Source organism: Malurus melanocephalus, unplaced genomic scaffold (genome assembly GCF_030028575.1).
Source record: "Malurus melanocephalus ecotype Western Australia unplaced genomic scaffold, MMel_1.1 scaffold_76, whole genome shotgun sequence".
Lineage (NCBI taxonomy): Eukaryota > Metazoa > Chordata > Aves > Passeriformes > Maluridae > Malurus > Malurus melanocephalus.
This window is the reverse complement of record NW_026623308.1, coordinates 2,373,236-2,397,307: the sequence shown is the minus strand read 5'-3', so window position 1 is coordinate 2,397,307 and position 24,072 is coordinate 2,373,236. Positions and strand designations below refer to the sequence as shown.

At 39.1% G+C, this 24,072-nt stretch overlaps 1 protein-coding gene across 3 annotated transcripts in view; it reads right to left on the bottom strand.

Moving 5' to 3' along the window:
• Positions 1-24,072, bottom strand: part of OSBPL1A (oxysterol binding protein like 1A) — a 76,741-nt gene that overhangs the window by 19,593 nt on the left and 33,076 nt on the right. For all 3 annotated transcript variants that reach the window (XM_057367253.1, XM_057367254.1, XM_057367255.1), the window contains 2 exons: positions 10,067-10,229; positions 2,849-3,005 (listed from right to left, as the gene is read on the bottom strand). In XM_057367253.1, coding sequence (XP_057223236.1) covers positions 2,849-3,005; positions 10,067-10,229 — 320 coding nt within the window. The remainder of the gene's footprint in view (positions 1-2,848; positions 3,006-10,066; positions 10,230-24,072) is intronic.

Here is a 24,072-nt window from a genome sequence, read left to right as displayed (position 1 = left end):
TACAGATCAACTACTGCAGGAATCTTGTGGGGAAAGAGATTTATGGCGTGAAAAAGGCATGTTTAGCTTGCTCTTCATGCCAGCCTACAACCTCCTGGCTCCCATGAAGTTGAACACCAATGTTTGCACTCTGAAAGGCCCCCAGTGCAGGGATCAAAGGGAAAGCTGACTACAAAACTCAGCAGTAAGAGGGAAACAGCAGTGACAAATGGATGTAAAATGTTGGCATTTATTACAGAACATTTTTATGCAATGGAGTTTTGGGGGGCTTGCTTTTTTGTGGGGTTTCAGTTTGACTCAGATTAAAAACTTCCCTCTTAAAAAGAAGTGATTTTAATGCTTACAGATTATTTATTGAACTATTCTGTCTCTGAAATCCTCTCCCAAGAAGTGTAAGAAAAACCAAACCCACTCTCAAAATACTCTGTGAACCATCAGCGTGATGCAAACTACATTAAAAAAAATAAAACCAGAATAAACCAGCAGATTATATATGGTATTGGCTTAATCTATCTGTATACGTACTTCCCAACACTTCTAATTCCTTGGAACCAACAGATTTATTCCTACATTTCCAAACTCAAAGCATGTATGGTCCTGCTGCCAAGCAAAAGGCAACTCCCATAACTCCCATATCTGTGTGGAAAACTGTCAACCACTCAAATAATATCTGAGGTGCAGATTAGAGTTCAGGTTTTCTAGATGAAGACAGGAAATAATCTTATTTATACTGATGGCTAGCAGTGTTAGCTACTCTCATGTGCAACTGCAGATCCTCCGGTGATCTGAAAATAACAAGATTTTAAGCAAAAGGAATTAATCTGGAATTAATCTTGTAAGTGACTTCTTTCCATGAGGTTAACACAAATGGAAGTTAAAAAAAGCTACAAGCAAATCCCAGGGTGTAAGGTTGGAATTAAGTGCTGTCAAAACATTCTGAAGCCTTTGCATAGCATAAAGAAGTTACAGATTTTGCTCTGAAAAGGACCCAGGTGGYATCACAGACACTGCTTATTTGGCCACATTCTTATGGTTAGAACCAGCCCCAGACAAAAAGGCACAAATTGGAGCCAGCAGCTCCAAGCAGGTAACAGAGTTCTGAAGTCACATGAAGCAGATGCTGTACCAGGCCAAACATGGCTACTACCAACAGCCTCAGRAAAGCATCTAAAAATACCACCTATCTCCCATCCCCTGAGAAGGTTCTCTTGGARGAAAAGTTCAAAGCATCTGAGCTTCTGGGGAGAAACAGTTTGCATCAATAYATTTGGGGACAACTCCCAGTGTGACACCGAAAAGCCTAACATTACAGCTCAACSTATAATGTTGTTTAATCCTGTAAAATACAGCCATATACTCTATARCCATTTAGTCACATAAAATATGGCCATATATTCTGATCTAAATGCAAAACAGATTCAAAAAAGTTTCCRCTTTTCTTCAGCAGTACATTATTAGCTGATTTATGCACTCATTTTACTACAACWTCCTATATTCTCTCTACTACTAAAAGACACACAGCTCAGAGAAACAGCTGATGTAGAGGTATTTGTTTATTACTTTTCATTACGCTTTATAAAATCAGGAGATCTGAAATGCTCCTCCAGTCWCCTGCTCCCTGCAGTTCTGACAGCACAGTACAGCATTATGAGAACTTGCCCACTAACTTCTTTTTTTACAATAAATGGAAGATCAACTCCTGTAAAAACTCCTCGATACAAGTCAACATGCACCATTATTTCATGCTGATTATGTACTGCATCCTTTCTCCTCACTGCTTCCAAGACAGTGAAGCAACTCAYATGTCCACTTTTGCCTACTGCTTCCCCCCAACTCCTGAACTTCCTGCTCTAATTAGGGAAGGCACTTAGCCAAGGCCATAAATACCATCTTGCTAGCAGCACAAGAGCAAAGCAACCTACTTAGTCAGCTAATTTATGTTATCTTCCCAAAACACCCATTACTCCACCCAAGACGTCATTCACCTTAGTCTTTGCCTACTGTGAGACATGCACAGGTTTGACCCTTGAAACACCACGTCTGACACTACCACTCATTCCAAAAGTTACTGCAATTTAACTATTTAGGATACCAAGTAACTAAAGCCTATCTTGCTTCCTTCTGTAAAATTAAGTATTATTTTTGYRTTTTTACAGAAATCTGAGGGGTGTYCCCATCATCATCCTGCACATCCAAAAAACTTCCAAAACAGTCTCTTTGATACATGCTGAAGTCTGACTTTATCTGTAGCACAAATGTTATATTGCCCTTTCACTGAAACTGGAGAACAGTGGTGTCTGTTACATCTCATTAACTCCAGACCTATTGTCCTCCTTTATCAGCAAGGAAACAAACAAAAATGGATCATTTGACAGCACAAAATAAGCACATAAAACATGGATGAGACTTTTAGAATAAGACTCCTCTTGTTCACATTTGAGTTTCTGATGCCAGGSTAGCAATATTTTTCATTCATTCCTGATACCAACAGAAGGATCAAATGACTCGAAATTAAAGAGGCAATAGGAGGTACAGGTCATTAAAAATRCATGAAGGAATTAAAATCCACATAGATTTCAATAAGATCTAATAAAAAACAAGTGCGTCCTTTTCTAAACAGCACATTATATTTCATTTTTACTTTTTCAGATTGGATCACCAAAAACCAAGATGCAAAGAAGCACATGAGCCTTGGAAACACATTCTTCATAAAATCATAGCACACACCAATTATTTGTCAATCATCCCTAACAAAGTTTTAAAAGTTTTCTGTTAGCTTTTTAGAGATTCCCGTGGTCTCAGACCATTAATGCATATTATAAAATTTTCAGAATGGACAACATCCTACCTGTGTTTTTTGATCCCGTTTGACAGCGACTCCCCACTGCCACACACCTTTTCTTCAGACATGSTGGAAGTTATTGTATCTTTTGAGTCCATGCCGTCCTCTAGTGAGTAGGCTGCTGTTGTTTCAAACCCACTTAATGATTTTTCAGATTCCGAATCTGCAAAAGAGCAGGTGCATGTTAATGAATCTACCGCCTGTGCTAGACTTCAGTCACTAACAGATCTCCCCTCCTTGTACAAAACTGAAACCTAAGTAGGCTGCTGTGTCCTGATGACAGCATCCATTTGGTAAGTAACTAGTACTGCCAGAGASTGCTGCAGCGTCTAGATGGAAAGAAATTGCACAATAAGCAAGATCACAATACATTAAAAATCCTCTATCAAACTGAGCCAAAATCTGGCAGTTTTGTTAAACTGAAGCTATTACACCTTGCTTAGGACAATTGCCAGTGCCATTTAGAGAGCAGTACCATACCAAACAAACAGGTACCTTGAGCAATGACTCCTTCCTTGGTTATGTCTAAGTTCTTCAGACACTCAGTGCTGTTACCAACCTTCACTTCCCAACTCACTGAACAAGTGTGAAGGAACAGGAGGATGTATCATACAGATAACACAAACCACGTAGGTCCCAGCAAAGKCTAAATGATAAGCTCACCAATCAACAATATAAACTTTGTACTGTGRAAGGCAGGTTAATAGGACGATCCACATCACATCTGAAATGAAACTAAACACCAACAACACTACCTTCTTTCCAACCAGTGTTTTGGCCAGATAGTGCTCGTCCAGCTCTGGTGAAGAGACAGTCTTGCCCCAAATCAGAAAGCACAAATTTCCTGGCAAAGGCTGTATTTCTGTGTTAGGTTTTCTTTCAAACCAGAAAAGATTGTCAAAGGATTATCCAACTGCAGGTTCCAGAAAGTGAGGGAAAAGTTCAAGTCATCAACTTTTATCTCATTTGAAAAATGCTTTAGCAGAAACCAAGTACCACACTGAATGGTAAACAGCTTAATGCAAGCTTCACCGCTTCTGAAAAAAGTAGACCTGAACTATAGTAGTCACTATTCCTGCCATGTACTGCTTTCAGCACATGCTTTTGCTCTTGGCTGCAAAACCCCGGAGGAATAATTGCAAAATCAGCCATTCTCTCATACACTTGTTCTAATTCAAAACCAGTAATCAAAACCTGCTGAAGTAGCAGCCCATCCAAAAGAATATCTCACTCAGCTGTCTACTGCCAGGTGCTTTCTTGTTTTCTCTTCAAAAATCTATTCCAGTAGCTTCTCCAGAACATGTAAATGGTATATTGCTTTGCTGAAGGGTGTGTATATATATATATATACATATATATATATATATATATATATAGTCACAAGAGGACTTTCTGCCACATCCAGATTACAGGAGCATCAGGAATAGGATAAAATCCTGATGAATGGATGGGCTGTGTCACAATATCTTCATCCTTTCGAGAGAGAGATCTAGAAGCATGAAGGAGATCTTTGATTTAAAACATCCATGCCTATCCTCGTCAAGACAGTACTGAAATTAAGTCAGTTGCTAGGGAATGAAAAGAACTGCCAGCTGGTGCTGAGGATATGTTAAAAAAGTGGACTGGCACTCCAGAGAATCTTCTCACAATTTTCCCCAAATTTGTCAGTCTAGTTCTGTGCCAAATTATGACATAATGTATCAAAGCATTAGTTTGGTGGGTACTATATATAACAAGTAGGGTAAGGAAAATAATTTTTACTTAGAACAAGTCTGTTACATAAAATACAGATTTGTCCAGAGATCCTAAGCCCAGGTAGTCAGGAAAAAACAGTTTACCTCCATATCCAAATACTGCAGAGGAAGGGACACTCTAGGAGTGTAACACAACTTGGGTCTCAGCTTCTTGACCACAGAACAAGCTATAAATCCCCTTGAGGTATGTATTTCATCTCTCTTGTGAAAGAGCTGCTCAATTGTGCCAACAGTTATCATGACAGAAGGACCAGGAAGCCAACCCAGTAATGTAAAGAAGTCTGGCTCCTGTAGGGTCCTTTCTTCTCTTGCACCATCCAGRACTGTCTTGCTTTCAGACAAGAGTCATTATGTGCAAATTCTCTTAATTTGACTTTCTGCAACAGACCTAGGACTCCAGGGGCAGAAAGGAAAGAACAGGCTTAACCAGAACAGCCTATTGCTTTTGGATATGCTTCTCAGCACAACAAGGATTTTTAAATACCACAYGTTCATTTCTCCTCATGCTGGGCTAGTACCAAGAGATGATTCTGCTGGATTGAGTTCCMCACCTGCAAACCTCTCCATAGCTGWAGACRCTGACCAGACAGCCTTCTCTGGGGCATGTGCAGCAACACCATACTATACAATAAGGAACCGTAGAATGAAACACAACTGTTGTAAGAAATTGCTCTCTAGACAAACCTCACCCCTTTTCCTGAGAAATTGAGAAAGCATGCCTACAACAGCTCCTGCCATCAAAGATCTCAGTCTCCATTCCCTAAACCTCAGCTACTCCTTTAGCCCAGTGAACTTAGCAAGCCTTCAGAGTTTGTTAAAGTGTCACAGTGAACAAGCCTTGTATTGTATTGTGAGCACAGATCAACAGGCAACTCAAATGGAGCTTTTCCCTGTGCACTTGCAGCGAACTCTTTTCTGAATTAAGATTTGCATACTCCCCCGTCACTGCAAAAAAAGATTTATATTCACAAGTTTCTACAGAGCAGCTGTCAAACAGATGACTAGGAGAAAATGAGGGKTTTTTTTACTGAACTTAAGGGGTTGTGGGCTGAGGAGGGGGGAGAAGAAAGAAGAGTCCCTGTTCTGAAGCCAAAATTTTAAAGTGATCTCTGAGACAAGACCAGGCTGACTAGGAAGCTCACCAGCTCATGAAACCTGAAAGAGTAACAGCACCAGCTACATTTTGCAAGAATGGGGGCAAGGGGAAACAGCAGAAGCAATGACAGAAATTTAACTCAAAGGACCTCATTTCCTACTGAAACTGGTAAGTCTTCAGATACAGACAGAAAAGTCTGGCCAATGGTTTTGATTAATAAACAAACCTGAGAAAGATTTAACCATTGGCACTGTTTGGTTTCATTTCAGACCAGGTGTTTCCCATCCTTCTAAGACATCTGAATTCATTCTTTTAACTCTATTTAAAATAARAAGTCACAGGCAGCAGTGTTCTCACAGAGGCTGTGAAGTATTTTTGGTACACATTCAAAAAAAGGTCACTTGACAAGCTAAACATGGAAGGAAGGGCAAGAAGTTTCTATGCTTTTTGTACCATTTTTACTTTTAAGTGATCTGATAACAGGRGACAAACCAGGAAGCAAGCAAAAGCAATGGATGTAGTCTGTTACTTCTTGTACCATTTAGGCATGATATTTATAAACACAGCACACAGTCGTGGTACATACCAGCAGAAGCTGTACTGTGACAGGTTAGCTTCAGKGTACTTAAATGTCTYTGTAGCTAAATGACTGCTTTTATTGCAAGATTGCATCTATGCAAAACTATCAACAACCCTCTAAACAMACACAAAAATCCTGTTTGCAGAAAAAAWACCCCAAACGTCTCAGATAAAACCTGTTAGAAGAGAAAAACAAAGGCAGGTCTAAAATCTTCCCAAATAAGGTTCACAGTTTGCATATAAGAAGGGAATCATAACTACAAGGCAAAAATAAAGTATTTTTACCCTTTCATTCTTGACCTGTTTAGCCACTTTTTAGCAACGTAGATGGACTCTGCATTTGTATTCCATTTCCATACACTCCTCAGGTGTGTGTTAATCAAAGCTAATAACTTCTCCAGCTCTCTAGGAGCTGGAAAGGCATTGGTCTTTCTGAAATTTTGCTACTTGTTCAGTGCTTCTGCCCTTCCCCAGAGCCTGCCCGTTCCGCCCCACCCTGCTTTAAACATAGAAGAGTTTGACACATGTTAAGCATTCAATCCTGAAAGTGAGAGCTGCAGCACTCTGTGTGGTATCGAGTTTAATTACACATTTCCACCACTCCCATGATGAGTGGATCAGCACACYGGGAAGCGCTGTTAACTGACCTACGGCTATCAGAGTTCAGATTAATAACACCCTTAACTTGGCTCTTCTTAACGTTGGATACCATGTCTTGGTAACACAGRTAACTTGMATTTTCTGTAGGTTCTTCCTTTAATACCACTCTCATTGYTGGGATTCAGGAAGTATTGCAACAGTCAAAAAGTACTGACAACATAATATCACTTAAAAAGAGATGAGGCTTCAGAAAATAAACTCCAACTTACTTTCCATGAGCAAGTAATCTCACCACATTGCAAACATTTTCCTGATTCCAGTTTTGGAAAAGAAAGAGGATATTTCTGTAACTCTGGCTCCAATTTCTACAAACAGAACCACACACCACAGACTTAACAGTGAACAATTCAGTCTATGCCAACACTAGCAGGTAGCATGGCTCGGCTGGAGCAGATTTGCAAGCAGAACAGATGGTGCTGAGGACTTGACAATCGAACCAGATACATTTCTAGTGGCATTCTCTTCAGAGCTGCTCTACTCTGCTGCCACGGACTGAGTGTCCAATAGGAACGGGACTGTATTTTCTGATTCAGCTTCATTCAGGAGCAATTGGACTGTTTTACAATGTGAACCAGTGCATGGCAAATGGGGACAAGTAGCTGCTGCAGTGAATACATACTTTTTGATACACCTTTTCCTCAAAAACCTGCTTGAAAATTGCTCTGCATTGTCCCATTAGTGCTACTTTTGTTGAGAGTAAACAAGAAATGTCTTATATACAAACAAAAGTCTTTWAAAAAAGAAACCAAAACCAAAAGCAGCAGTGCTATCTTCTTTCAACCTGTCAAGTCAAAACTAACAATTCTTCAGCTCAAAGTGCAAGCCTACTTATGCAACACTCTCACTTCTAAACTCACTCCTACAGCAGGGATTTAAAAATTCATAGAGCTGCAAAAAAAAGATGGCATCCTGATGAAAAAAATACTCTAAGTAGTGGCATTTTCCCACTGACAGACATTATAACTTGTTATATCACCCTGTAAAAGTACACTAGTGTTTGCTCAATCTCCTATACAGTCTAGAAAGATACTTCATTAATATGGCTATTTGTCCAAAATCAGTATAATTCAACTTAAACACTATCAGTTTGCAAATCAGGTTAAGCAAAAGCTTTGAGAAGAACTGTAGCATTTTATATTTCCAGAGACAAAAAGTTTTAGCTTCTGATGATCAAGCCTAGGCACCACTCTGTATTATGAAAAGTTTATGATCATACCTCCCCTCTCATTAGCCTCAGAAAGAAAATCCACATTCCCAAACTTTGAGCCAGTATYAAATATCCCCAAATTCTCTACTYTCACTGTATTCTTGTCATACAAAGACAAGAAGCCTCCTAGCTGAAATTCCCTGGACAGGGCAGAAAAGCAAGAAGGCTAGAAAGCTTTGCCAGGATCCCAGTGATGAGTAAGAAAACTTCTCCAACCATACCAACAAAAAATGAATTCCTTTTATGCTTAAAGTGAAAGTGATAACTGCATCCAGCAGTCAGGAAATTATGTTGTATTTCTCWTGTTCTAAGCCATCTCCCCATCCCCACCCCCTTCAGACAGAAAGGACCCTAATCTCTGCAAAACACTAAACATGAACAACCTAGAGAAGAGAATCTAACATCAGTCTGATTAAACTGACGGACAGGCCAGAAAGTGAGTCTGTCCCAGAAAATTATTTAAAATGCAATTAAGATGAATTATGTCAAGTAACTTCTCCAAAAGGAGACAGAAATTATGTAGGTTTTTTTTAAATGTATGTTTGTATATATATGCACTCACCAAGTTTCACAGTTTTACATATCCACTTGATGAGATTTGTTTGTAGGTTCCAAGGACAAAACCACCACCTCTGACAGCAAGAGAGGCAGCTTTGGAAACTTTCATTCAACAGTATTTAGAGATCAGGTCAGTTAGGAGATGTATCAACTGGCAGCTCTTTAAGGCTGAATATTCTCTCATATGCACAAAGCAAGYCCAGCTGGAGAGACTACATTCCAACAGCATCAGATAAGGAACTATTCTCTGCTTTGTTGACAATCAAAAGAGCCTGAGGCCTTTCAGCAGAATTTCTCCTTTGGTTCTGGATGAAGAACCTGTTTCTAGTGTTCCTTAGTCTCTTCTCCTCCCTGAAGGCTTGATAAATTTGCTACTGTGCCAAACAGCAAAGGCTGCTTCACAAAGTTGATTCACTGTGTTCCTGGGCATGGACTTCCTTTGCCTGCTTTTTCACTGCTGAAGTTTCTCACTGCAGAACACCTATCAAGGAGTCTTGGAACACGGCTTTTCTCATCTGTCAGAAGCATCAGACAGTTCAGTTCACCGAAAAAAGTAACCCCATACTTCTAGTGAAGCTTGCCATCACAACCCAATTGTCTACTACAGTTARATGATGTTCACCCTCAAGCTTTTCCAGATCCTTCATAGTTGTAGACAGGTGTGTGCTGCTGCATCACCCAGTTAGAGCTACTACTGAGCTGCACTATGTACAGCCTATCTATACAAATGCATGTTGTAATATCTGARGCAGTTCAGGATCTTCCGAAATCACTATTTGCATATTCTGCATGTGAAATTATGAAAGATACTAAACTGAAGAACAGATAGGGAAAGGAAAGACATTTAAGAAATGCAGGCARGATTTTGATTCATCCTTTTCTTTCACATTTAGCACTTCAGGTATACAAAAYTGAAACAGAATAAGCCTTTCTTAACATCATTATCCCTCAAAACTGGGGATTTTTATAGTCTGAACAAAGGAAAAAGCACACATCACCACGGAAAAAGCAAGTCAGAAGGCTACAAGATACAGTTACCTCTCCCAAAATAGGAGCCTTATGTATTAAAATTTAAAAGAAGGGTATAGACACCCAAGCAATCACACCCTTCATTACTCTCCTGTGGTTTTGTAACCTTTGCTCATGCTGAGGTGAAACAATACAATTCTACAAGGGAACTCTGGCAAATTTTTAAAGCCCTGTTCCTAAAACACATCAAGCATACTCCTAAAATTAGGTCCATATTAGAAAGGCAGATATTTCACTTAAAGTGAAATTGCTCCCACCTTCTTCCCCCAGCCCAAACGCCCCCAACACATTCTGTACACATATGCTGTCTACATACTCACGTTCTGGACATCATCACTTACCTGAAACAGCATCATAGAATTGCTCTTCACTGAGGATGCTGAGAGGTGGAGATCCCTTAACCAGAGACTGCTCTAGTTCATGGTGTTCGGTAGCGAGCGTCTCTAATGCTTCTGACAAGATCTTGTTTTTCTCCTGCTCATGCTCCAGTTTCAAATTCCTCACCTATAAGTAGATACATGTATGAATAAAATCTCATCTCTCTRAAGAATGTGTAGCTGGAAGCTATTCAGAAAATAGACTCTAATGAATAAATAACTAGCAAACAGCTGGAGCTGAAACCACGTGGATTAATGAGAATATTACAGTACTTGTCTGATGACAATRAGGTTGTTAGTCAGCATTTTTAGTAGCTGAAAAATCTGACACAAGATCTGACAGTATCAATCACAATTCCACAAATGAACTCAAGCAAGATAACTATAACTTAAAACTGAGGGGAAATATTTACAGCTCTACTTGGATGACCTTAACTATGGAGCCAGTGATCGGTTTCTACACGCACCAAGCTCCTTCTACTAGTCTGCTCCAATTTAGGCCAAGCAGCATCATCTAAATTGAATTACAGAGCAAATGTGAATGCCAGCTACAAATAACTGCAACTGAACTATGAGCTGAAAACATTTAACCCTGAGGATTACAGAAGGAGGTTAAAAAGGAGATTGCTCTGGTAACTTAACAACGATAAGCCCTCCCTCCACACTGCCCAAACAGTTTACAGAGGAGCCAGAATTTAACAAAAAGGGAAGCCCAGCCACCAGATCATGGACCTTTTTTAAAACCCACACATGCAATGGGCTCCAGAGCAGATGATGTTATCTCTGTTTTGAGTTCAGTACTAGTAATGGGAAAGTAAGATGTCCTTCCTATTTCCTCTTTTTTTATTATTTTTTTTTTCTTCAGCTGGTGCTTCCCTGCTTCCTCTGTCTGACAGCAGCGGGGAGAGGGCTACAGCCGAAGGCTCAGGAATGGTCACTTCTCACAGCCCACTAAGGCTTCARTATGCTACCCCTCCTTCAGTCCCTAAAATATTCAGTCTTTCCTTTTCTCGMTTCCAGTTCCTTCTTAAAAGCATCCCCAAGCCCTGCCTTTTCCTCTAGTTTACTCTCAGAGGTCAGTTTACAACGCTAATTCCCCCTCCACTAAGAACATGCAAGGACATGACAATTAATCTCTTGGAACAGTTACAACTTACACATATWCCAACATTACCTTTTTGAATCTAATTTAGGAACTGTTTGTATGTCCTATCTGGTTACAGTTTACATTAAAGCTTTACTTTGGAGGCTTCAGCCCCCTCAGTTATAACCACTTCTCAAATAGTGCATTCAGAGCTGGGCACAAAGGAAGCCAGTAAGGAGATATTAAATGAGATCTGCCATGTCCAGAGAAGAGTTTCTATGCTGGCAGAAACATATCCTCTAGAGAAAGATTAACAGAAGAAATTTTCACCCCCTCAGTTGTGCCAAATACTAAATCAGCTGGTTTGGCTGCCAGACTTTGAGTGTAATGGGGAAATCCAATTAAACTATAATTAAAAGAGTATAAAATTGGGTTGCTAATTGAAAGCAGAAAAACCAGTAAGTCACTTACTGTCTAATAGTTTTACTCTGTACAAAATGAAAAAAGTCTGGACTAGTTATTGTCACTTTCATTTAAAGTTCACTCTGACAGTACCAATGAAGCCAATTACTGCAATGTTTCRTACAAATCAGACATGCCACTGCAAAAGATCTGTTATTAGGCAGTTTCTGCTAAATACATTTGGTATGCTATCAAATAGTTAAGGAACCACCAGCTTAGAGAAACAACATCARTATTTTACTCTCCTGAGACAAAGAGGATAGAGAACTGAAAATAAAACAGTACTTTTCATTCTTATTAAAATCAAACTAAAGCCAGTAGTGAAAATTGTATTTGCAATAACATTGTTTTTGGAGGATTGAATTAGATGCCATTATGCTCTAATGCTTTGGTTTGGTAAGTGATTTGAGCAATTTAAAACTTTATCTAAAACTTACAGCAAATTGAAGGAAAATAAAAATAATCTAAAAACCCAGATGAACCTTTTTAGCATCCTTTAAAAGCACACTTGTGTGACTAAACAAGCAACAACATGTATAGGCCTAAGACACCACGTCTCTGCCAAAATGGCCATTTTCTTGACTTTAAGGTTCCTCTGTCCTATCATAATTTAGATTTTTCCTGGCTTTAAGGTTYCTCTGTCCTATCATAATTCAGACCTATTCAGAATTGCACAAGGTGTACTACAAATTATTTCCCCTTTTGTAAAATAAATTTCCAGCTTTACAGTAAGGTTCATTGTTCTGTGTACTTCCAGACCTCCTGGTTGCTGGACATTTTCTAGTAGAGCAATTATACATTAACAGGTAACAAAAACCCAAAGCTTTTAATCTGTTCCATAARGAACACAATGCTAGCCAGAAGCTAAGGAATAAAGAAAACCCACTTAAGTTTGTTTCATGCAACCTTTGAGGTGTTCATTCATAACTGAATAAACTGGTTTTAAAGCAATTCAATATTTGGGGGCTTGAGATGAAAAGTTGTAATATACCATTTTTGTCAACAGTATGGAGCCTATGGGATGGACACACACATTCAGACAAGTCCAGAGGTTGCTCTACCAGCCTCTACAGCCTGGGACCTCTACACYAGTCATTCCCTGAGGGTYRTTCTCAGGAGATACTGAACAACTACATTCTTAAGCACAAAACAGCTCCACAGCATCAATATGAGACTGAAAAAGAAAAATTTAACTGGTTCTACTACCTTTATTTGATTGATTCTGCCTGTAGAAAAGCAATGGTGGGAGAGAGATAAAGCTGGTACAGCCCTGACATACTCAAAAATACAGAACAAAGAACCTTGCTTGAAATAAGCAGTTTATTTTTTTTTAAACACRAAGCAGCTTTAATAGAAACCTCCATTTTGTCAATAATAACAGACAAGGTGATGAGATACACCTCCTAAAACCTACTTGCAATAAATTGAATGTGAAGGGAGGCTATTCTTGTTTTGTTTTCTCAGAATCACACACTCTCTGCCCAGCTTAACATGAAGCACTGCAGGCAAACTGGTTCTGCTTTCAAAGCATAAGTTTTATTGAGCAATGTAATTGACCAAATGATAGGTTTTCCCAAAATGTAAGCAGCAGATTGCCATTATGCATAATTTTGCTATGCTCTATTTCTCATTCACAAGACATGGTCAATGAACAGGATCTGAGGTGAATTAGTCCAACTACCTTGCTACTCCACCACCATTTTTAGAGATGGCATTTCAGCTTTATCCCTTTCAAAAAAGTTGTTTCTTTGCCACTGTGTCTTTCTTCAGTGTTCCAACATAAAAACATCTACAAGGTAACAGAAGGAACTTCCAGACTAGTTTTAAAAAATGTTATTAACACAAGAACTGTAGGACTCATGTAATAAGCAGGAAGATGWGCATAAAACAATGAAGTTGAGAAGCATTTCAGTCTATTAAACTGGATGCAGTACTTTTCAGTGAAGTATCACCTGATYTTGTGAAGTTGCATTAGCTGAATACTATAATGAAATGACACATATATATACTGTAGTAAAAATCACACCAAAATGATGCAGATACCTGTGTAGACACAGTCCTGGAAATCCAGTCTGAGATTGAGGAATTATTGGAAGAATTATTTTACTGACAGCCTGTGTAAGGCACAGCTTGTAATACAGACTTGGTTTCTGTACCTTCAGTGGTGGTGCCTGAGCTGAGAAAGGGACAGATGGCAATTCACATCACACTGGGTTCAGATCCTCATTTTCCAACTATGGAATGGCTGCCACCTTTTTGATCCCTGTCACTGGTGCCCACAATGCCAGTGCCACCAGCAGCATTAGAAGCTTTCCTCTGAGCTTTACGTAAAAAGTGGCACTGACTGCTCAAGTAAGCCAGCACGAGGCCAGCTGAGTTCCCAATGCTMAACTGGTCAAGGCCTACCTTATCCTTGTCAGGAGCTTTTCTGCTCAACAGCAAATTGTTATCAATAAAGCTGGGCTTGCACTTGCATTGYTGGACAATGACACTTTAGATCAGTCTWGCTTCCATCTCTAAAGGGAATGGTATTACAGTCAAACTTCAGATTTACTACTCCTGATGGAAACTATCTATCGTTGTCTCACAGAAGTAAACAATCACTCCATCATTGTCCTTACAACTACAGACACWGCTATAACCTGATACTGGAGTCTTGGTGGCTCTCTCAGTGTATCTAGGTCAGCACAACAATTCATTTTTAGAAATGTAYTTCTCTGGCTGAAGATGTGCGATATCCACGGTCTGGTAACTAGTTTCACTTTTGGTTTAATTGAATGGAAATCTGCTTCCAACAGCTTCCTATAACATTCCTGTAACACTCCTGTAACATTTGGTGCTGTGAACACCAAATTGTGAGTTTAAATAGTATTAGTGAATTATTTTAGCACTCGGACATCTCTTTTTTTGTTAAAGGAAAGTAATAAACTATTTGCAGATGCTCCTATTGCCTTTCCACATTATCTGAAAYCCTGCTAAGTACAGGAGCATGGTTTAAGTTAACTTCTTCATTGTGTACTACTGGCAGAAACTTCACATTTCAAAACATCAAAAAGCTTATCTGTGCTAACAAATATCAGTCCCATTTCATTCTGTACTCTCAGTCTTCCTTAGATAGGTGGGAGACCAGTAACACACACCAAACCACTGTTTTTTCTCTCTTCCCCCCTCTTCTTTCTTCTTTTTTACAGGCTGAAGTCTTGAACTATATCAGCACAGCCTGTAACCAAGACCTCTCTGTCCATCCTGAAGACATCTTAGCACAATACACAAAATACTTGCTTTGTTTGGTGCTGGATGCTTTTAATTTAAATTAATGCACAACAACAGTGGCACTTTTGTGGGGTAGGAAAGGATCACATCACTCTATGCCCAGCTAATAAATGATCATAACAACRTGCTATTGCAGCTGCAAATAAATACTAAACCCTACTAAACATATAGCGAGGAAGGCACAGAACAAAAACAGACACATCAACAATATGCARGGCTACGTGCCCTCAACATTAGAATAGTAAATTAAAAGACAGCATACCTTAGATCTTACTTCTCCTGGACTGAAAGACAGACTTCACAACACCACAGTGTGATTTAGTTGAGTTTTATTTTCAAGCATTCAACTTCAGTGCCAGGAACGACTGCCCAAAACACGCAGACTATGGAGTTGTGCTGAAAGGAAGTACCTCCTCTTTCATAGAGAAACCACGAGGAGATCTGAAGGCAGCCTCTGCTGGAATGTCAGAACACTGCGTACCAACTCTGCTCTGCAGTAAGCTGAGCACGGGAGAGCTGCCCATGGCACCGCCTCACCAACGTCTCTGACGACTCAGAAGGGAGGTTTTGGTTTTCAAAATGAATGGCTTTATCCAACTGCCACAGAAATTCCATCCTCCCAAAAATGGCATTTCTTACAGGACATTTGCCACAAAGCACAGACATGAAGTGCAATTTTGCAGTAGGAAGGTAGGGGCTAGTCTAACACCTGGCTAGAAATTAACACATAACCAAGGAATTACAAAAATCCTTCTATAGTAGAACTGACTTTTTTTTTCTGTGAACATCTCCTGATGCTTTCTGTAATAAAGTAAAGCAAATCAAACCTGCCGTTTGTTTCACACCACGTCTATTCATATGAAACTGATAGTTTCCAGGGTCGGCTCCTCCAACAGGACATACTATCCYGACAGAACTTACGAAGTACTGCATTGTAACACATTACACTACAGAAAACCAGTCACAGTAAGCAGTGTGAATCCAAAGTGAGAACTCTGTCCCTTCTTTTGTGATTTTCATACCAAACAAAAACCCCTAGAAAAAATCTAAAAATCAAAAAATCTAAGAGTGGAAACCACAACATCAATGCACAGTTTGATATGTACGCAGTTTGCCTCTTCTAACAAGCTCATATAGTTGCAATTTTGCTGTTAGTACAATACAGTCCCTATTGCTAGTGCCTTCTTGCATAAGCCAGTCCTTTGTGATGTCCAGTTTGAACTAGTGCTGAGTAAACCTGTTATTCTTTTACATTGAACATAGAATGAGAACTGAAGTTTCACAAAGAGCCAGACCTGTCTCCAAGTCTTGAACAAAATCTGCCTTTTCATTTCATCATGGAAGAAATGTAAAGACTTTGAGCATTTTCCTCAAGGTGTATCTCTTTAGAAGTGGAACATTCCTATATATTTTGCTAGCTAACTTCAAAACACGCTACTGCAGCACTAGTTCTACAGGATATACTTCTACGGAAAGTGCTGTTAGACTTTATGCTACCTGGAATAGTATTGAAGTGCTGCTTAAGCTGCTACTGAAGKGAAAACTGAAACCAGTTGCTCTCAAAGAGAATTCACTCTGAAAGTTCTCATGGTTTTAACCATACTTGAGCTTCAATGGAGGATGCTTTCCMGAAAGAAAACAGATTTTAGAAAAGGATTTTTACCTCCACTCACAGGACTTAACTCTCACTAAGCACACATGAGTATACAATATGAATATGTATAATCCTGCTTTTCTGTTRACCTTCCAACCCCAAAAAGCAGGAGCAGTTCTAGTTGCAGAATGTTTCTTTGCAAGCATGCCTCAGGTATTTGAGGCACTAAAGGAACCAGTGATATATGAATACTCCTATGGCACATCAAAAAACTGCAAGTGTGACAGCTCACATTAAAGCAACAACAAAGTGCTCTGAAACAGATGCAAGTGATTTCATGAACACATCCCTAGATACCTAAAGCATGTAAATATTTTACACAAAACTTTTGGAGTTCTGATCAGTTTACACATAGGCCCTACTACAAAGAACTTGCTGACTCACTACTCCCCAGCACCATCAMGCACAAGGAACTTGTGAAAAATGTCTGCTATGTAAACATATGCTAAAGTCTTGCAGCCTAACTCTTCATTTCCTGGAGTAAACTAGCTCTTGTAAACGTCATCACAGCCTCGGCTCACCCTAGGGTACAAAGGACTKATCCAAAATAGGTCACGCTTTACTTCAGCCATTGTTTCTTGCTTAGGTTTTCCCTCTCCCTGAGCCATAAACCTGTCAGTTACCTTCAGAGATCTATCAGATCTAAACCCAGCATGGTTAGAAAGCGAAAGTGACTTGAACTACGGCTGCTGCAAAGCAAAACAAGATGTGATCACTTAATCAAGCAGGTAAACTGAGCTCACTGGTGATAGGCAAAGGGTTATTTACTGTATCACAAGACARCATCAGTCTTCATCTCCGAAGTCCAGCCAGCTGACACTCCAGGATCAGAGTACCACATCTTACTGAGATCGTCATACTCAAAAGAGAAAACACACTTGGGAGGCAAACATAACAGCTGGCTTTCTTTCAGGAAACATCACCAATACAGTCTCTTTTCGTACAAAGGCTGAAAGACCCACAYAGACACAGCGAAACCCCATACATACCAATTTAAAGTCCTGGTAATCTATTCTCTTACAATCTAACCCAAAGTCTATAGAAGAAAGCAAAGACTTTGCAGAATAAGTCACACGACTGCCTCAGTCATTCCCCAGATGAACACAAGAGTTCATTGTTAGTCAACTATGAACATTCACATCAAAGTTCAAGAGGAGGAGTTTAGCAGGGCTGATTTGGAACAGCTGCATTTCATTCTTCTAAGCAGAGTTGTAGCATTTCCCTATACATGATGTATTAWTATAATTAAATTTTGCTAATGAAGAAAAGGATCAGGTATGATCATAAAACTTAGAAAAATACATGGAAGCACTGGTAGAAGCAAGAGGCAAGCTATCATCCACACAGAAGAAACTTATACTTTGACAGGATCATGTCAACTCAGGCAGACATCTAGGCAGTAAGAGAACTGTTATTCAAGAGAAAAGCTGGAGATGCTGAGAGCACACAGCACCCTTCTCCCAGCGTGAGAGAAGATTATACGTGTCTAATATAAAAAATTCATCATTCAAGACTGCCTGGAATAACAGTTTCTGAACCATCCACATGCTAGGGACAAGGACTGCTTGCCTCCCACCTTTCTCTCCTAAAACACTAACACTTCCTCCTCAACATAGACCTTGTTGCCTTCCTTTCTCTCTCCTGTTTCCACATTTGGCTATGTCAAAGTCTGTTTATTCAGAGACTGCTGAAGCACTGCAATTTTAACCAGTGGAGAATGTCGCAGTTCTGAGCCAGGAACCTGTCTAAGAGCACATGAGCAAACTGCAAAGACTTTATTTCTGATTGTAGATTAGAAGGCTGGTTTTGCTTAAAAGCTTGGATTTAAGCTTTTCTATCAGTGAAACTGCTTTCTTCAAAAWGTTTCAGCACAGTCAAGACTTAAAAGAGCTTTTACTTGTTTGTTTCTAAAGAGAAACTTAATAGCAATTCCAGGACTTCCTTTCAAATGTATTTGTTTTTTACATTTTACTTAAAAAACTGTAATCTGACAAATCTCATGAAGTCTACTKAGGTTTGAGAGCTGCAGAAGTTGCCAGTTTCCAGAGTGCATTCTGTCCCTACTTGTGTTCCAGTACTATAATACTGATTAGTCAAATAACAGGAGTTCAAAGAAAAAGGCTTCTGATTTTGCAATTTTCTGTGATGTATTGTTTCTATTCCGAGTAATGCTGAAATTAAATATGGCTGCTATTCACTCTTGCCAAAACTAATGCCAAAACAAGCTGGGACTGAATGACATCTGCAGTGATACACACATTTGGGAAGCACATTTGGAGCTCCAGAGCTACAAGATTACCAGAGAAAAACCACACCCCAAGGATATTTCACTGCCCCAGTGAGACTAAGCATTGATGTTCTCAGAGGCATGGGCCACAAGTAACCTTACTCAAACTAAAGGCCTCACAGAAGGTGATCTATTACACTGATGCCAACAGAATCAGAACAGCATATAGCTGCATGCTTTCAGATCTGGTAGGGGCTTTTTTTTTTTTTTTTTTTTTTTTTTGTGTCTTCTCCCTTTGAGAGACTGGACATCTTTGAAGTTTGCTAGTCACAGAGAAAGACCAGATTTTAAGATGTAAGCATTCTTAAGAATGCATACAGGAAACATTTCCTTTTTATTCTTAAGGACTGTTTTGAAAATAGATTTTAAGGCAGTTTTGATCTAACTACTTCCCTTAAATATTCTTCCGTATACMCYACTGATTACTTTGATCAACCCCTTTGTAATCTCTACCCCATATTTCTTCCCAGCTGGATTATGGGAAACGCATGTAATGTTTTCTCTTTTGAAGGAACTGTCATGTTTTTGCCATGTTTTTGTTGGCTCTYACTGGCTTACTAGTGCTGCTGGACTCAGTTGTTGACTCAGAGTGAAAAAAGCTTCCTATTAAAAAAAAATTAACATTTCTGAAGCTGCCTGTCTGTTCTACAAGCTCTACATTGGGAATCTTGTTAATTATTCATTATTTATAAAGAACTGACAGTTTTTTTGAAAAAGCAATTCCAAAACAAACATGCATACTGTACATTTGTTTTGCATTTCTGAAAAACTCAGATGTCTTAATTGCTAGCTTTTATTTCAGTTTGGACATCTACCAAATTAAAGTGAAAAATGTTACAYAGGCCAGAAATTAACAGTGASTTTTACAATGCAGTGCTGAWTTCTGACCTCCAAATGAAATTCACCTTGGAAAGCATTTTTTGCTTTTTCTGCCATTGCCCGTAACAGGCTTTTCCCACATTTCCAATGCTAAAGAATCAGACTTCAAAGACTAATACAAATGCAAAAATCCCACTTCTACTTCAGATTTTAGAAGGACTTGGAGCATTAGGAAGATTGCCCTTTCTGAGAGCTGATTTTCCTCCGAGAAACTGTTTTTGCCCTTACTCCTAAGCAGGCAACAGCCAGCAGACATCAGCCAGCCCCTGGGTAGGTTGATAAGACATTTCCTGAAATGTCATGTAGCTATTTATCCAGCAGTTAAGGCAGACAAATAAATATGCTCTGGAGTATGGAAATACAATGCAGAACAAGATAGTCCAAATATTCTCATTTAGAGGAACAGATCTTTTCTCCTTATGAATGATCTCAAATACTTTTACCCTTATGTGATTGGGACTTTCTACTGTTGTTGTGTTTGTTCAGGTKTTTAMATTTTTTTTCAAGAATACTGCAGAAAAGCTATTTACTGTTAAGTCTTCTATTTATTRCTCCCCAATATGCAATCCAGGAGCATCTACAGTTCAGAGGAAGAAGAGACCCCAGATTAAATTTCTAAGAAGTTCTTTTACAAACTTCTCCAATAAAACTCACTGRCTGCTAGAGGAAAACTTGTAGGTTTGATGAAATTTCTAGGTTCTCCCCACCCCAAACTGAAACAGAATCTGACAGTCTAGAATGACACACCCTTTTTTAGATTCAATAAATTGTATGTGGGAACAAAGACAATAGTAAAAAAGCACTGACCATTTATAATCAGCTGATCTTTGACATGCGGTTCCTTGAAATTGTCTAACATTACTGTACTGGACTGCCCCTTAAGTAATACTTYGATGTCTAAGGATTGTTCAAACTAGAGAAGAGAATGCTCAGGGCAAATCTCATCTATACAAATACTGAAAGGAGGGTGCAAAGACAACAGGAGCCAGGCTCTTCTCAGTAGTGCCCAGTGGCAGGACAGGAAGGAATGGGCRCAAGCTGMAAGGCAGTAAATCCCYTCTGATTGTCAAGAAACACTTTTTCCCTGTGGTGGGGACAGAGCACTGACAYAGGCTGCCYAGAGAGGTTGTAGAGTCTTTATCCTTGGASGTACTCAAAAGCTATCKGGACATGATCCTAAACAACCAGTTCCAGGTGGCCTTGACTGAACAAGGGCGGTGGACCAGAAGAACTCCAGAGGTCCCTTCCAGTCTCAACCATTTCCATTTTGTTCTGTGAAGTTAGGGTTTAGAGCTCTGCCCAAAATGTCGCTTAAGAGGTGGAGGAGATACAGGTCAGACAAAACTAGATTTCTGCTATCCATAGGCACAGATGCCTGCTGTCTAAGGTTTCAAGCTGTCTGAAAGGCTCAGCCAGCTCCTTTTAACCTCAATTTGATTCGTATGACCTTGCAGCAAGGTGTTTCACTGGAAAAACACACAATCCAATTTGGATGCATGGCACAGGATACATCCACAAATAAGAATGTTCTTGGCATTTCCAGAAAGRTATGAACTACTGACATACATGGATTACCACATTACCTAGAGGAGCTATACTATTATCTTGACAACTGAAGATTATTCGCCACAATGATAAAAGTCCTGTTTACGGATGTGCCATTAGTTTATATCTATCATGTCAAACCTACCAAGTTCCTGCAGATGCTTTTCTGCTGCTGTAGCCCTGTACAAGGCCTGGAGGCTGATGCTCTGACTAATTACACTGAGTATTTCCATACAAGATGAGAGTAGTTTTGTTCTCCCTACCCTTTCTCCTGCCATAGTTCTTGACTCAAAAAAGGGACCTGCAATAGCAACACTATTGTATTTCAAGATTAACAAGAGGCTGTATTTCTATTCAAAGGTCAAACRTATTTGAACAAGCTTTGGTTGGGGAAGGAAGCAGCGTAGCTCTGGCAACACAAAACTCTGCTGCAGATGAAAAAGTTTACAGTCTACTTCCAGGCTAAAAAGTACCCCTACATTATTAATGTACACTACAGACCCGCTTCAAACAGGCATGCTCTAAAGCTATTCTCAAAGTTTCCTAGCATAGCCATGGATCCAAGAGTTATTGCATTGTTGTCCATATTTTAACATTAATAATGTAGCAGTGACAAGCATGAGAGGAGGGAAAGCATTCCTATTCAAAAACATTGAGTCCACATGCACCTTACAAATGCCTTAATATGAAGCTATGCAAGCAAAGTAAGCGCATCACAGGTGTCACTCCCAAAGACAAGAAATTCCAATATATTGGATATTCACAACAAATAGATACGTTTTATTTTAAGAGGGCCTCTACCTTACCATTTCTGTGCAGCAACATTCAGTTCACTATAAATGGAACATAACTTTTTTTTTTTTAGCGTGTACTAATCAACTATCCTAATAGGATAGCATAGGATTGTATTTCCCATTTGCACATAACACTGAACACATTCATTATTAAAGTGTATTATTGCTGCATTTCAAGGAGAGTGATGCTAAGAACAATACATGCAATACAGAGAAAGAGATTTACTAACATTCCTTTATGAACAGGCATGCCATGCACCTTCAAGGAAAACTACAACACCAGTGATTTACTCTCAGGGTATAAATACTTTCTAAACACAGGCCATTTACCAATTCTAGTGATATCCTCAGTGACTCAGCAGCTAGCATTATCCTAAGCCATTTCATCACTGGACAGCAGAACAAGCAGAGATAACACCCTTCTGAATACTAATATTAAAACAAATAAAGCTTTTAAAGTCACTGGCCGTCAGAGAGGGGTGTGGGGAGAGAGAGGCCAACAAGTACACATTTGGCCACAAGATTAAAACATCAGACGAGGTCAAATTCCACAATTGTTTACCTTGATTATAAAAATGGTATCAGCTCTAATGAGTCAGAATAAAAAAAAAAAAGTGCAAAAAGCAGTTTTAGTTGAAATATCGTGACTATGACCTGGTGAAATTTAGGTTAAAACAAAAAACACAATGGACAACACACCCTTCCATAAGCATTAATACTGTCTAAGTGGGAAATCATCAATTTTATTCTTCATAGCTAGAAGACACCTGTATTTCACAGAACCAAGAAGTGACTAAAATAAACCATCTAAAAAAACCAGAAAGAACAGCAGAAAAATAAATTTAGACYCAGTCAATCTCCTTTATTGAAGGAAAGGCTACACCTGGACAGCTTGCTAGCCCATAAAATGAGATCTGGTATTGCTGATGTTTAAGGAAGCCAATAATACATACCAAAATCCCACCACAKGACAAATTTAAGATGATTTGACAACTGTTAAGCAATGAAAAACCTTAAGTTACTTATGCTGCCCAGAAACACCGCCTTTTAAACAGCTTCACACAAAATACATGCATAATAAAGAGTTAAATATTCTCTCTCCTTCAAAAGCACACGTTAACATCCAGCACTGGATACAAAAAATAAATTTCATGTAGCTTATKTGTAGAAATTATTTTTTTAATTATTACTCAAAGAAAATAGCTTTTATCAGACTTATGCAGAATAAAAGGCCTTATTTTCTTATGAATGTTTATAAATTTAGTTTCAAGAAAAAGAGGTCAAAAAGAATAAGACATCTCCAGAGAATYAGTAAATGTGTGTRACCACAGTTACCAAGTTCAGTGTTCTGACATTTTATGCAGCTGACATACAAAACCAGACCACTCAGCCAGACTGTGACTACAGTCAATTATCTCTTGCACCCAAAATCCCAGCAAACAAAGTTAACAGTTGTGGTGCTATGCACAGAGRTTCAGCCTTATATCCAGGTTTTTGGCTGCTTCACCTTTTTCCTGAGGTGTTACCAGTTCCTAGCTGACAATACACGGGCTTACTGGGAGCTAACAAGTTTTAGAAGTCTGCTGTTCATCCATTCTTCCAAAACACATCAGGTACAAATTAAGCCAGAACATGGAAAACAAGCTGATCAGTTTTACGTGCCATGATGACATCACAGTGACATCAGAAGAATAAAACTGTGCACCTTTTTCACTCCAGTTTGTCTTTTAAGCATGAGAGGAAAACGAACAACATTCTCATAGTACTATGTAGGGAAAACCCTCAAGAGAAAATATCCATATTATACATTTCTTTTTCTGTTCATCTCCATCAGGTTGGAGACAAGAACATAATCTTGCAAATACATTCACAGAATTCCTAATTCATATTTGAGAAGCTTACTCTATCAAGTACTATTCCATCAAACTTGATTCCCGCTTGGATTTTTCTTAGCTGCAGCCTCAGCTAAGACTGTTTTCTCGATGTTTTTGC